Source organism: Poromitra crassiceps, assembly GCF_964638095.1.
Source record: "Poromitra crassiceps genome assembly, chromosome: 11".
NCBI lineage: Eukaryota > Metazoa > Chordata > Actinopteri > Beryciformes > Melamphaidae > Poromitra > Poromitra crassiceps.
This window is the reverse complement of record NC_139643.1, coordinates 41,908,031-41,923,759: the sequence shown is the minus strand read 5'-3', so window position 1 is coordinate 41,923,759 and position 15,729 is coordinate 41,908,031. Positions and strand designations below refer to the sequence as shown.

At 42.4% G+C, this 15,729-nt stretch overlaps 1 protein-coding gene across 1 annotated transcript; it reads left to right on the top strand.

Moving 5' to 3' along the window:
- The first annotated feature begins 12,840 nt into the window (after window positions 1-12,840).
- fabp4a (fatty acid binding protein 4a) lies at window positions 12,841-15,259 on the top strand. Its single transcript, XM_083646168.1, has 4 exons — window positions 12,841-12,973; window positions 13,353-13,528; window positions 13,663-13,764; window positions 14,997-15,259. Exons 1-4 carry the CDS (start codon window positions 12,901-12,903, stop codon window positions 15,048-15,050), a joined length of 405 nt encoding a protein of 134 aa, XP_083502294.1. The 5' UTR covers window positions 12,841-12,900; the 3' UTR covers window positions 15,051-15,259.
- The last annotated feature ends 470 nt before the right edge of the window (window positions 15,260-15,729 follow it).

The window sequence follows — 15,729 nt, the reverse complement described above, 5'->3', positions numbered from 1 at the left end:
ATGCGTTATAGCCGAAAGAAACGTGATTAGCACAGTGTCTTTGTGTAGTGATAAAACAGCTTTCTAGTGTTTGATGCAAGCTGTGAGCAGGAAATAAGGGAAGTTCATTGGTAGAAGAAGAAGGAGTGAGCTGCTGCTGCTGAGAGCGAGAGAGAGAGCGGTTTGAAGTCAACAGAATCTTGTTTTGTGAAAAAGAGCGGACAGTAATGGGCAAGAAGCACAAAAAGCACAAGTCGGGAAACAAAGGCGGAGGGAAAGGCATGGAAGCCTGTTCTCAGAATGTTAGTGAGCCTCTTCGTTATGCCCCTGTTAGTAGTGAGGAGGAAGAGTCGAATGGAGGGCAGAGAGTTAGTGGTAGCGACAGCAGAGGGAAAGATAAAGGAAATAAAACAGAAGGAATTGAGCGATGAGTCTGTGAGGAGAAAGGAGTCTTTTCTTGTGGGAATGGTGTCTGTGACATGGGCAGACGGGATCTTTAAGGATCCACATGTTGTAGGAAGGTTCATTGGAAAGAAAGTTGGAGTTGTGAGATCAGTTAAGCTTACTAAAAGTGGTATGGTGGTGATTGAGTGTATGTCTGAGAGTCAGAGGAGAAAAGTGTTGGAGATTGTTAAGGTTGATGAGCTTGAACAGAATGAACGTGTGAAGTGTTTCCCGTTGGGAGAAGGAAAGGGGTGGTAAGTCAAGTGCCGTTGTCAGTGGATGCTAATACTTTTTTGGAGGTGGAAGATGTGTATGAAGCAAGGAGAATGTCGAGATTTTGGGAAGGAAAGAGAGAGGAGAGTAATCGTGTGTGTTTAACCTTTGAAGGGGAATTGCCATCTGTAGTGTTTAGTGATCATGTTTGTTACAGGGTGAGGCCCTTTGAGAGAGCACCTATCAGGTGTTATTGCTGTCATCAGTATGGACATGTGGCATCAGTGTGTACTAGGGAGAGAATATGTAGGAGATGTGGGAAGGAGGATTGTGGAGTAGCACTTTATGGAAGAGATTTCTGGATGTGGTTGATGTATCTGGAGCAGAGATAGATAAAATACTGAGAGATGCATTTGTGCAAACTCTGCATCTGAGTGATATGGAAAGTAATTATGAATCAGAGTACTTTGGGTGGATATGGTGTTATTTTGTTGTGTTTATTTTAGTTCAATTCAGATCAGTTTAGGTTTAGTTCAGTAGATGGCGGTAATGCAACATTTTGGATGCCAACCGCCGTAAAACCAAACAGAAGAAGAAGAAGAAGAAGAAGAAGAAGAAGAAGAAGAAGAAGAAGATGCAAGCTGTGACAAACTACTACACTGTGCCAGGCCAGAGGTGTGTTTGTGGTGTGTCAATGTGTTTCTCAAATAAGCTGAACTGGCAGTTCAGTTTATTTGAGAAACCCTTCAGCCAAGAGAAGGGTCCAGTCCAGCTCCGGCCGGAGCCACAGAACAGGCGCTTTTTGATACACATGGCTACGTCTGAGGAATCTCAACAGTCTCATCTTGTTTCTTCTTCTTTTGATCTAATCTTGTTTCCTCTGGCATTATGACTTTTAACGTAGTTAGCCGCTCGCTAGTCTCACCCACCGTCGACGTCATCAAGCGTCCAGCGACGTAGATATCGGTCCATCTAAAAATCGCTGTCCGTTCTCAAGAGCTATTCAGTTGGTTCATGAAATCGCTGGGCTGCGTGCCCTCCAGTGTTGCTCCTGGCCAATCCCGGCGCCACAGGGCGTGGTTATTGCTTATCCTATGTGGGGTTAGAAATCACGCCTGAGGCGTTTCAACTTCAGCCAACTGCGCATGTTCACGACCCACCCACACCGGAGCGTCGGACAAGATGGCGGCCAGTGTGTGTTTTGAGCGGAGGTCCATACCTTACCGAATCGAATACTCCACCCTTTTGTTAACAACTGACTGTAATTGACCAACAGAAGATTCGGTATGGATCGATGATGATATCACGAATATATAAACTGGAGACGAGGCTCCGTTTAGCACTGAGAGAGGAAGAAGCTCATCTACTCAAGGTGAATAGTTTTTAGTTTAGTTAGCTGTGAAGCTAATTGAGCTAACGTTGTTGGAGCTTGAAGATATATTTGGGCTGTTTGAATATAAGAAGATAGCAGAGTACGTGGAAGCTTCTTTGCCTGAGTCCAGATCTTCCCACTCTGAGTTGACTGCTTCTGAAGAAGAAAATGGAGTGCAACGAGTCTGATATCAGACTAGAATCTTCTCATTCCCAAAAGAACAAGCAACAACGAAAGCTGTTGGACACTGTTTTAAATCCCGTAGTGTGGTTACACAGAGTAGCCGTACCTCCAGACTTCCAGCAGCTGTTGGTCATTAAAGAAGAAGTCCCCCGTGACCAACAGGAGTGGAGCCCCAGTCTGGACCAGGAGGAGGGCTCAGAGCCCCCACACATTAAACAGGAACAGGATGAACTCTGGACCAGTCAGGAGGGAGAACAGCTTCAGGAGGCCCCGGTGCCTCCACACATTAAAGAGGAACAGAAAGAACTCTGGACAAGTCATGAGGGAGATCCGCTTCAGGAGGACCCAGAGCACCTACACATTAAAGAGGAACAGGAGGAACTCTGGATCAGTCAGGAGGGAGAGCAGCTTCAAGGGCTGGAGGAGGCTGATATCATCAAGTTCCAATTCACCCCTGTTTCTGTGGAGAGTGAAGATAAACCTCAGTCCTCACAGCTTCATCAAAGCCAAACTGAGAACAGAGAGGCAGAGCCTCTAGCAAGCAGCTCAACTGAACAGATGAAAACAGAAGCTGATGGAGAGGACTGTGGAGTATCAGAACCAGCCAGTGCTAGCAAGACTTCAGACTCTTCTGAGACTGAAGACAGTGATGATTGGTCGGAAACTGGTGAATCTCCGTCTCTCTTAGACTCACAGAAAAACAGTAAAGTACACTTGAAACAACACATGACAGTCCACACAGGAGATAAACCATTGAAATGCTCAATCTGTGGTAAAAGTTTTGGTCTTAAAGAAAACATGAAGAGACACTTGATAGTTCACACAGGTGAGAATGAATTTAACTGCTCGGCATGTGGTAAACGTTTTGTTCTGGAAGTAAACATGAAGTCACACATGATAGTTCACACAGGAGAGAAGCCATTTAAATGCTCAGTCTGTGGTAAAAGTTTTGTCCAAAAAGCAAACTTGAAAAAACACATGATAGTCCACACAGGAGATAAACCATTTAAATGCTCAATCTGTGGTAAAAGTTTTGCTCGTAAAGAAAACATGAAGAAACACTTTATAGTTCACACAGGTGAAAATGAATTTAACTGCTCAATCTGTGGTAAAAGTTTTGGTCTTAAAGAAAACATGAAGAGACACATGATAGTCCACACAGGAGAGAATCCATTTAACTGCTCAGTGTGTGGTAAAAGTTTTGGTCGTAAAACAAACTTGAAACAACACATGATAGTCCACACAGGAGATAAACCGTTTAAATGCTCAGTCTGTAGTAATAGTTTTGTGCAAAAAGGACATTTGAAACAACACATGACAGTCCACACAGATGATAAACCATTTAAATGCTCAGTCTGTGGTAAATGTTTCGGTCGGAAACCACATTTGACACGACACATGATAGTCCACACAGGAGATAAACCATTTAAATTCTCAGTCTGTGGTAAAAGTTTTTGTCATAAACACAGCTTGAAGGGACACATGGTAGTCCAGACAGGAGAGAAGCCATTTAAATGCTCAGTCTGTGGTAACAGTTTTAGGGGAAAAGGAACCTTGAAACAACACATGATAGTCCACACAGGAGATAGACCATTTAAATGCTCAGTCTGTGGTACCACTTTTCGTCATAAACCATCGCTGAAGAGACACATGATATTCCACACAGCAGAGGTCACTTAATATTGGGCTGGACAATATTTCAAGCTACAAGCTATTAATGCTAGGCTGTGAAAAATGCTACCTTATCTGTAAAGGGCAGACTCGTGGGTACCCATTGAACCAATTTTCATTCAGATAAATTGAGCTGAGAGATCAAAGGACCACTTTGAAATAGTTTCCTTCGCCCAAATTTGACTTACATTTGGAGTGTTATTTATACCCCTTCCTGACAAGCTAGCATATTATGCTTATTACATTATTGTGCTTGGTACCAATGAATGCCTTAGGTCTTCTAGTTTCTTCTAGGATCTCCACTGTAGCTTTAAAAATCACCCTGCTACAGCCATTTGATTGCCTGTGAAAATCGGGAGTGTTGGCAGACCACTCTGCAGTAGCTAGGCCCCCTCACCTGCAGTAACTCCGCGGCCCACACTTTGGGAATCACTGTTCTAATAAATGAATGATAAAAGGCTAACTAGTGAAACGTTAGTGTCTCAAAATGAGGGAATATTTGAGAATTATATGACATGTTTCTTTGTTCCATTCTCGCCTGGGACGCTGTGGGCGCTGGAGTTGTGTGTCCCCCATATCTTCAGTGCCTACTGCCCAGGTGGGTTATCTTGTCGAAAGGGCCTTTCTGTGTGGAGTTTGCATGTTCTCCCCGTGCTCCCCAGGGGGTTCCTCTGTACATAACCCCCCACTAAAAGCATGCAGAAGATCGTCATCCGACCAGTGACGACAACATCCGAAGTTGGTCCCCGGGCGCTGGAAAGAAAAAGCGACCACTGCTCCTGGCCTGCCCCCCGGAGGAAAGGACAAGCCAGGATTGGTCAAATGCAGAGGACAAATTTCACCGGCCACCGTCAGCATGAGTGTGTTGGTGGCCGCATGCATGTGTTGGTGTGTGACTGTGTGACAATAAAAGACGGGCTTGTCCGTCACTAACTGTGTTTTTTTTTTATAATGGTGCCATAACCTCTGTAAGCTGTTGGACATGCTGAGGAGTGCCCAACCAAGGGTACCAGGGGTAGGCTATATGTGTGACCCTCGGGTGACCTTTGGGTGGGTTTGAGGGCCCGCCATCTTTTTTTTTTTTTACTCCTCCCGAGCTTAGGTGACAGTTTGATGTCATAGAGGTCTACTTGATCACATATATTTGTGCTGCCACTTTCGAAACAGGGGTGTACAGTGTCCAGTAGAGTCCAAAACTGATGCTCAGAGCGTACTTTGGGTGGATTAATGCCAGCCAGAGCTTATAGGCTATGCCAGTGGTGCCCAACCAGTAGATCGGGGTCTACTGGTAGATCTCATGTGCTTACTGGTATTGTAAGAGTTATTAGCTTCTTGCTCTATGAGTATCTTAACTGATGAACTGATTCGGTCCTATTTACTAATGTATTCACTCCTTACTTTGTTGTTAGATCAGTTATATCTTTTGTTGATTTTCCTGAAACGCTTTGGCAATTTTGTTATTACATACATGCCAATAAAGCAAATTGAAGTGAATCGAGTCTATTGTCTCTCCAACCAAGACTAGGCTATATTTTACAGCGTCCCCCACTGATCTGGATCAAATCCTGCCTGCAGTTTCGCTTCCTCTACTAGTCTCTGTTGTGAGTATGTGTGTGTGTGTGTGTGTGGGGGGAGGGGGGGTGTTGATACTCATGTGGATATTATGATCACTTCATGATTATGTTATTGTCAATTCACGTCTATTAAGTTGAGTAAAAAAATAAAAACTATCTTTATAGCTGCATGAAAGAAACGTGATTAGCACAATGTCTGTGTAGTGATAAAACAGAGCTTTCTGGCGTTTGACAGAACATGACATGATGTGACAATAAACGACATAAACCCACTGTGCCAGGGGTGTGTCTGTGGTGTGTCAATGTGTTTCTCAAATTAATTGAGAAACCCTTCACCATGAGAAGGGTCCAGTCGGTTTCCTCCTGGCGTTATGACAGCATTTCATTAACGTAGTTAGCCGCTCGCTAGCTAGTGGTAGCTAAATTGTTTGCCTCGGTGGCTTCAACTTCAGTCAACTGCGCATGTTCACGACCCACCCAGGAACGGAACGTCGGACAAGATGGCGGCCAGTGTGTGTAAATATTCTTGAGCGGAGGTATATTACCGATTTCCCACCCTTTCATATTAACAACTGACTGTAATTGACCAACATAAGATTCGCTATGTATGGATGATATTATCACGAATATATAAACTGGAGACGAGGCTCCGTTTAGCACTGAGAGAGGAAGAAGCTCCTCTACTCAGGTGAATAGTTTTGTTAGCTGTGAGGCTAATTGAGCTAACGTTGTTGGAGCTAGCTGCGGCTGTTGCAGAGATACTGTATTGGGCTGTTTGAATTTAAGAATATAGCAGAGTACGACGAGGAAGCTTCTTTGCCTGAGTCCAGATCTTCCCACTCCACTGAGTTGACTGCTTCTGAAGAAGAAAATGGAGTGTAACGAGTCCGATATCAGGCTAGAATCTTCTCATTCCCAAAAGAACAAGCAACAACGAAAGCTGTTGGACACTGTTTTAAATCCCGTAGTGTGGTTACACAGAGTAGCCGTACCTCCAGACTTCCAGCAGCTGTTGGTCATTAAAGAAGAAGTCCCCCCTGACCAACAGGAGTGGAGCCCCAGTCTGGACCAGGAGGAGGGCTCAGAGCCCCCACAAATTAAAGAGGAACAGGATGAACTCTGGACCAGTCAGGAGGGAGAAAAGCTTCAGGAGGCCCCGGTGCCTCCACACATTAAAGAGGAACAGAAAGAACTCTGGACCAGTCATGAGGGAGAGCAGCTTCAGGAGGACCCAGAGCCCCCACACATTAAAGAGGAACTTTGGATCAGTCAGGAGGGAGAGCAGCTTCAGGAGGACCCAGAGCACCTACACATTAAAGAGGAACAAGAGGAACTCTGGATCAGTCAGGAGGGAGAGCAGCTTCAAGGGCTGGAGGAGGCTGATATAATCAAGTTCCAATTGACTCCCGTTTCTGTGAAGAGTGAAGATGATGAAGATAAACCTCAGTCCTCACAGCTTCATCAGTCCGAGTCCGATATCAGGCTAGAATCTTCTCATTCCCAAAATAACGAGCAACAACGAAAGCTGTTGGACACTGTTTTAAATCCCGTAGTGCGTTTATACAGAGTAGCCGTACCTCCAGACTTCCAGCAGCTGCTGGTCATTAAAGAAGAAGTTCCTCTTGAGCAACAGGAGTGGAGCCCCAGTCTGGATCAGGAGGGCTCAGAGCCCCCACACATTAAAGAGGAACAGGAGGAACTCTGGACCAGTCAGAGGGGAGAGCAGCTTCAGGAGGACCTAGTGCCTCCACACATTAAAGAGGAACAGGAGGATCTCTGGATCAGTCAGGAGGGAGAGCAGCTTCAAGGGTTGGAGGAGGCTGATGTCATCAAGTTCCAATTCACTCCTGTTTCTGTGAAGAGTGAAGATGATGAAGATAAACCTCAGTCCTCACAGCCTCATCAAAGCCAAACTGAGAACAGAGAGGCAGAGCCTCTAGCCAGCAGCTCAACTGAACAGATGGAAACAGAAGCTGATGGAGAGGACTGTGGAGTATCAGAACCAGCCAGTGCTGGCAAGACTTCAGACTCTTCTGAGACTGAAGACCGTGATGATTGGTCGGAAACTAGTGAATCTCCATCTCTCTTAGACTCACAGAAAAACAGTAAAGGACACTTGAAAAAACACATGACAGTCCACACAGGAGATAAACCATTTAAATCCTCAGTCTGTGGTAAAAGTTTGGGTCTTAAAGAAAACATGAAGAGACACTTGATAGTTCACACAGGTGATAAACCATTTAAATGCTCCTGCTCAGTCTGTGGAAAAGGTTTTGGACGTAAAGCAAACTTGAAACAACACATGATAGTCCACACAGGTGTTAAACCATTTAAATTCTCCTGCTCAGTCTGTGGAAAAAGTTTTGGACGTAAAGGAAACTTGAAACAACACATGATAGTCCACATAGGAGCGAAGCCATTTAAATGCTCGGTTTGTGGTAAATGTTTTGGTCAGAAAGTACAAGTGACATCGCACATGACAGTCCACACAGGATATAAACCATTTAAATGCTCAGTGTGTGGTAAAAGTTTTGATCTGGAAAGAAACTTGAAGTCACACATGATAGTCCACACAGGAGAGAAGCCATTTCAATGCTCAGTCTGTGGTAAATGTTTTGGTCGGAAAGCAGAGGTGAAAGGGCACATGACAGTCCACATAGGAGAGAAGCCATTTAAATGTTCTATCTATCTGTGGTAACAGTTTTAGGATAAAAGGAACCTTGAAAAAACACATGATAGTCCACACAGGAGAGAAGCCATTTAAATGCTCCATCTGTGGTAACAGTTTTAGTGAAAGTGGAACCTTGAAAAAACACATGATAGTCCACACAGGAGATAAGCAATTTAAATGTTCAATCTGTGGTAACAGTTTTGGGCAAAAAGGACACTTGAAAATACACATGATAGTCCACACAGGAGAGAAGCAATTTAAATGTTCAATCTGTGGTAACAGTTTTGGGCAAAAAGGACACTTGAAAATACACATGATAGTCCACACAGGAGAGAAGCAATTTATTTGCTCAGTCTGTGGTAACAGTTTTGGGCACAAAGGAACCTTGAAAAAACACATGATAGTCCACACAGGAGAGAAGCAATTTAAATGTTCAATCTGTGGTAACAGTTTTGGGCAAAAAGGACACTTGAAAAAACACATGATAGTCCACACAGGAGATAAACCATTTAAATGTTCAATCTGTGGTAACAGTTTTGGGCAAAAAGGACACTTGAAACAACACATGATAGTCCACACAGGAGATAAACCATTTAAATGCTCAGTCTGTGGTAACACTTTTGGTTATAAAATATCACTGAAACAACACATGATAGTCCACACAGGAGATAAACCATTTAAATGCTCAGTCTGTGGTAACACTTATGTTCATAAAATATCGCTGAAGAGACACATGATAGTCCACACAGCAGAGGTCACTTAATATTGGGCTGGACAATATTTAAATATTATCATTGTCTATTAATGGAAACATATTCTGAGACCACATTGATTTTCATAACAATTATTTTCTTAATCAGGGGTTCCCAAACTTAAGAATACTGCGGCCCACTTTGAAATCTGAAAATCTTCCCACCCAACCCTTTAATCACAACTCTGATCAACACACGAGACTAAGATGATGTATTTCCCTATATATGTTTTTTTTATTGTATAGTTTTTATTTCATTAACTGTTAATGAAATAAAAACTATTAATGATTAACAGATCATTTGAACTGCGGCATAAGGGAAATTAATAATCCATCCACAAACAAAAACATTTCGGCTTGTCAACATTTTCTCCTTACTCATCAGAAATATTTGCATGCATAACACATTTGTTGAGACAAAATGTGATGAGCAACAACAGAAGAAATCAATCCACAAGCTATTAATGCTAGGCTGTGAAAAATGCTACCTTATCTGTAAACGGCAGACTCGTGGGTACCCATTGAACCAATTTCCATTCAGATAAATTGAGCTGAGAGATCAAGGGACCCCTTTGAAATAGTTTCCTTCGCCCAAATTTAACCTACATTTAGATTTTTATTTAGCCCCCTTGCTGACAAGCTAGCATATTATGCTTGAGACGAATGAAAGCCTTAGGTCTTCTGGTTTCTTCTGATAACAGGATCTACACTGTAGCTTTAAAAATGACCCTGCTACAGCCATTTGATTGCCTGTGAAAATCGCGAGTGTTGGCAGACCACTTGTGCACCACCTGCAGTAGGCTACCACTGTTCTAAATGAATGATAAAATCCTAACTAATGACATTAGTGTCTCATTTTGAGATGAAATGAGGGAATATTTGAAAATTAAATTGCATGTTTCTTTGTATCTTGTATTATCCTGCATTTCATTGTTCAATAGACATTTTATAAAATGCTTATAAAAATAGTTTTACTTGGTAAAACCAAGCAATTCAGCTATATCTTGAATCAGGAGAGACCATAGAACATTTAATTTTGACCTATATATATACAGTATATAAACACATATTGGTCCCCCCCAATTTTCTTTTATCGATGTTTTGTTTTTAGTTTTGGTCCGAAATGTTCTATGGTCTATCGTCATTCCAAATAGCTGAATCACTTGGTTTGACCAAGTAAAACTATTTGTATAAGCATTTGACAAAATGTCTATGGAAAAAATAATGGCGGATGAAATCCCTTTGTTCGAATGCCTAAACTGGAAGTGGGTGTGACTTTTGCTCTATTGTTGTCCCCCCACCAAAGCGGGGACTATACTGTGGCGGTACGGTTTTCTTAGTAAAGTGTAAAATGGTTACTGTGTTGTTAGTTTTTTTGGGTGGGGGTGTGTTAATAATCAAGTTAATAGTGTGTGTGTCAAGTGTACTTTCAGGGTGTTGTAAATCAATAATTTAAGGGATTTCACCTTTATTTTAGTTTGTTCAATGCTAGACCTAAATGTGTGTGTTTTTTTTCTATACCTCACGGTTCTACTTTTCAAATGGTGGTGTAACCTCTGTAAGCTGTTTGAAATACTGAGGAGTGATAGGTCAGTGTTTCCCAACCAACGGTACCAGTGGTATATGTGTGACCCTCGGGTGACCTTTGGGTGGGTTTGAGGGCCCGCCATATTTTTTTGTTTTTACTCCTCCCGAGCTTAGAGTGACAGTGTGATGTCATAGAGGAGGTTTTCCTGAGTTGTGTATATGTTTGGCAAGCTGCTACTTTGAACACACCTCTCCAGCATCCAATATTTGCCTGGAAATGTCACTCCGCGTGACCTTTGGGTGGGTTTGGGCCGGCCGGGCCGCTATTTTTATTTATTTTTTACTCCTCCCAAGGTTAGGTGACAGTGTGATGTCATAGAGGTGGTCTACTAGATCACGTGCATATACAGTATATTTGTGCTGCTACGTTCGACACGGGGGTGTACAGTGTCCAGTAGAGTCCAAAGATGATGCTCACAGTGTACTTTGGGTGGATTCTAAGGCCAGCCAGAGCTTATAGGCTATGCCGGGGACACCTCGGCATTCCGAAATGTCGGCACTCCGAAATACCGGCATTCCGACAAAATTGAGATCTGTCTCGCCATTGCGAAAGAACCCTCCCCCAGACCCTAACCCTAAACCTAACCTCTCCCACCCCCCACGCCTAAGCCTAACCTCCCCCAGAACCTAACCTCTCGGCGAAACATTTTTTTGGAGATAAAAAGGGCCGCCTCTCCGAAAGCATAGAAGTCAATGATCGGAATGCCGACACTTCGGAATGGCGAGGTGTCCCCGGCTATGCCAGTGGTGCCCAACCAGTAGATCGGGGTCTACTGGTAGATCTCAGGGTGCTTACTGGTAGATCCCCAAAACATTTTTGGATGAGTGTAACTTTGTAGTGTCAGTGTCTCGCATTCAACCAGTCTGTCCGTGCTATTGCAAACGGACAATTAACAAATATTGCTCATCATTCATTTTTGCTTATCATTGAAATTATAAACAGCATTTCATGTCTACCCACACTTAATATTCACAAAGAATGGAATACAAGTTGATTAAGTTGAGTATTATGATTTATGATTATATGTTTATTATCACATGTTATTTTTTATCATTATGTATTTTATTCGATTTTTGCATTCATGTCACATTCAGTCAACAAATCAAATGACAATTGTCTAATAATCTTGAACTGGATCCATCTAATTTTGATGTCTCATGATACCCTCTTAATGTTTTCACATATCACATATCAGATCAATGTTCAAGTCTGTTGTCCATGTTAACGTACCATACGTAGAGAGATAGTCAAGTGGTTTAGTCAGTCCCTGTTATATCATTCTAACACTATGTAATATTGTAATTTGTAGAAGAAGGCCTATAGTATAATTGTGTATTGTAAGAGTTATTACCTTCTTGCTCTATGAGTATCTAAACTGATGAACTGATTCTGTCCTATTTACTAATGTATTCACTGTTTACTTTGTTGTTAGATCAGTTATATCTTTTGTTGATCTTCCTGAAACGCTTTGGCAATTTTGTTGTTATTACATACATGCCAATAAAGCAAATTGAATTGAATTGAGTCTCTGGTCTCTCCAACCACTAGGCCAGTGATACTCAACTTGTGGCCCGGGGGCCAGATGCGGCCCGCGATAGGGTGCAGAGTGGCCCCCCGACCATTTTCTAATTCACAATGAAAACTAACGTGAAATAAAGTTTGACTGAGCTCCAGCTAAATTGGCAAATGCCGTCGTCTGCTATCCACTCAGGCAGTTATATATAATACGGGCCTAACTAACTTAACTATCCTGTGTGCACAAAATTGTCAGACTAATCTCTGGCTGACACCCCAAAAACCTACAATCCGCTACTGTACAGAAAAAATTATATTAATGTTTGTTTGTTTGTTTATTAACTGGCCCCTGGCCTCCTATCACTATACAAAACAAAAGTGGCCCCCGGACAAAGCAAGTTGAGTATCCCTGCACTAGGCTATATTTTCCAGCTTCCCCCACTGATCTAGGATCAAATCCTGCCTGAGCTTGTTTCGCTTTCTCTTGTCTCTGTCTCTTGTCTCAGTTTTTCCACTGTCTAAAATAATAAATGAATGTCATCTCTCCTTGTGGGGGGAAATAGGCCTACTCATGTGGATATGATCACATTATACGTTCTTGTGAAGTCGTCTATTTCAGTCTATGAGATGTGAGTTAAAAATGTTGAGCTGAAAGAAACGTGATTTATGCAAGCTGCACCCTCTGGCACAGTGGGCTTAATGTAATTTAGTTTGGCACACTTCAGTTTATTTGAGAAACCCTTCACCCACTCCAATTTAGTCCCCCGGAAATTGCGGAACCGGGATGCTGTGACGTTGCGGGCTTTGATTGGTCCGTTCTGTCGGGCTGGCCCCTTAAAAGCGCCTGGCAGCGGTTCACAAAGTGTGAATCACACTGGAAGCAGAGTGGAATCTGGAGCGACTCCCCTGGTTGTTGAGGATATCACATCAGCTGCAAAGATGGTCGAGAAGTTTGTTGGGACGTGGAAGATGGTTTCCAGCGACAACTTTGATGACTACATGAAGGCAATTGGTAGGAGAGTTTGTGGTTTAGCCTGATGAAAAATCACTGCAGTGTAGGCTATTGCCTATATTTTCCTATTGGCAAGTGGTTCAGCACTGAGGTTTAGTGTCGATTATCTCTTATGATCTATTCTGTATTTTTTGTTTTTAATTGTATTCACAGGGCCTTCTAAAATGTAGCCTATTATAGGTTTACTTTAGATCTTTAGCTCTTGAGGAGCTCAAATAAAGTTCCCATGAATTCCCAGGATAAGAAAATAGAACTTATTGTGAGAATATGGATTCGCTACCATTTGATTAGGTTAGCCCATCAACCGTTATGTAATTTAACTTCACTCTTTATTCTATTATTTCGTGCATTTTGCTGACCTCGCCCTCCCACTGTGCAGGTGTGGGCTTTGCAACGCGACAGGTGGGGAACCGGACCAAGCCTAATCTGATCGTGTCCGTGGACGAGCAGGGAGCTATCTGCATGAAGTCGCAAAGCACTTTCAAGACGACTGAGATCAAATTCAAACTCAACGAGCCATTCGACGAGACGACCGCAGACGACAGGAAGACAACGGTGCGTGCCGTGTGCGTGTGTGTGTGTGTGTGTGTCTGTCTGTCTCTCTGTCTGTCTGTCTGTCTGTCTGTCCGTCTGTCTGTCTGTCTTTTGGCTGGTGTTGGAGCTAACGGCCGGTTTGTCTGTGCCCTCAGACCGTGGTGACCATGGAAAACGGCAAACTTGTGCAGAAACAGTCCTGGGATGGCAAAGAGACGCATATTGAGAGGGAGATCACAGATGGAAAACTGATAGCGGTAAGGATTTCTTCCTGGATATTTCCATCACTTTTCTTATGCTAAATACAGGCTTCATGAGAGCCTATTGATCTCCAGCTACTAGGCTACTCAATGGTATGTGAGGCTGATTTATGTAGCTTGCCTAATATGGAATGTTTTGCAATTTTGCTGTATTCATTCACAAGCATTGATTGCTTTGCCTTTTCATTGAGTTTTTGGATAGCAAGCAAGCTATAGCCTATTCATAATTGATTTGATGAATAGCAGATATAGCTACCCATACATTTGATTGATCTGTTCCTGATCAATTGATCCTACAATCTGTGTGTTTCCAAACCCCACGCCCCTCTGAAAAACAACTAGCCTTCTGTAGTCCCATCACTATAGGCTGAAAAAATTGTGTAGGGAATCCTAATATTAAGGAGCTATAAAAATAAAACACCATTAATTACTGATACTATAAAGTTACTATTGAGTACCACAGATACACTTATAGGAATCTTATAGGAATATTAACACTTTACAATAAGGATAGCCTTAGCCTACATTAATTAACGGTTAGTTCATGCTTAATAATGCTTACTAAGCATTACTAAACATGAACTAACCCTTAGTTAATGCTCATTGAGGTTGGTTAACCCTAACCATTAACTAACCCTACCCATTAATTACCCCTTAACTAGAATCAGAATCAGCTTTATTGGCCAATTACACATACAAGGAATTGGACTCCGGTTTGCTTTGCTCTCACGTACAAAAAAGAACGAAAGATGCACAGGTTAAAAAATAGGCAGGGCAAAAGGGTACATTTAGACATTAGCACAAATTTACACTAACTACTGTATACATGGTGTAAAGTTTTTAGACCGAAAAGAGACAACTATTAAATAATATATAAATCAATAGGCTAGCCGCTAGCCTACTTAGTTAACATGAACACCACAAGTACATTATTACTATAGACACATCATTTAGCTGTTAATTAAGGGTTAGTTAATTATTAATGAACCCCTAATTAATGTCGGGCCTACCCTTTTGTAAAGTGTATACCGGAATATTACATAGATTTTATATTAGGACTGCATCATAGCTGCAACCTAAATCCTACCCCATTCAAACTCAAAGCACATGCTGGAATGTGTTCTGTTCTGCACCTGCACACACACAAACACACACACACACACACACACACACACACACACACACACACCCTTCTCCTGACCTCACCTGCCCCCTCTGTCTGCCTACAGAAGTGCAGGATGGGAGACGTGGTGGCGGTGAGGACGTACGTGAAGGAGGCGTGACCCCCCCTGCATGGGACCCCTCAGCGGATGGGCTCAGTTCAATGAGCCTAAAGCAAGCTAAAGTGACGACGGCGTGTACTGCTCTTCCTATTCTTCTCTTCAGTGTGTTGCCAAAGCAAATCTCTATGCCTCTGTCCTCCAACATCATTCATTCGGTCCAAAGCATTGTTGTGGTGATTTGAATAAAGATGACGGATAAATTGTGAAAACGGCTGCAGTGAACTTATTCAATGCATGACTATTGTTAGTAGTTACTGCTATGTTAGTAAGTTGTTTTTTTCCTTCCTTTTAGGGGGAACAGTCTAGATAATGTCCAACTGAAATCAAGGCATTCTTGAATACATGCCAAATTGATAAACTAAATTGGGGTGCACTTTCTGAGGAATGCTGTTCTCAAACAATTTGCCATAATGGAAAACATACCAACTAATCTGAGAGACTGATTTACTGACTTTTTTTTTTACTGTTTATCCCTACTGGCATGTGGTCTACTAGGGAATATATCCATCATTCTACATTTGGAATGTTCTCATGAAGCAATCAAAATTCTTTCAGACACTTGGGTTTGTATCCTTATTTTGCTCAGAAGACAAAGGCAAAAGGCTTCCACACATGTTCCCCAGGACAGCTCAGGCAGGTCAAGAAGCTACATGCTCCGCCTTGCTGGTGATATATGCTG

Excerpts from the sequence above, each read along its gene's own strand:
- fabp4a (XM_083646168.1), top strand. The coding sequence starts at position 12,901 with ATGGTCGAGAAGTTTGTTGGGACGTGGAAGATGGTTTCCAGCGACAAC. Across the intron at positions 12,974-13,352 it reads TGACTACATGAAGGCAATTG|GTGTGGGCTTTGCAACGCGA; the intron begins GTAGGAGAGTTT and ends CCCACTGTGCAG. Across the intron at positions 13,529-13,662 it reads CAGACGACAGGAAGACAACG|ACCGTGGTGACCATGGAAAA; the intron begins GTGCGTGCCGTG and ends CTGTGCCCTCAG.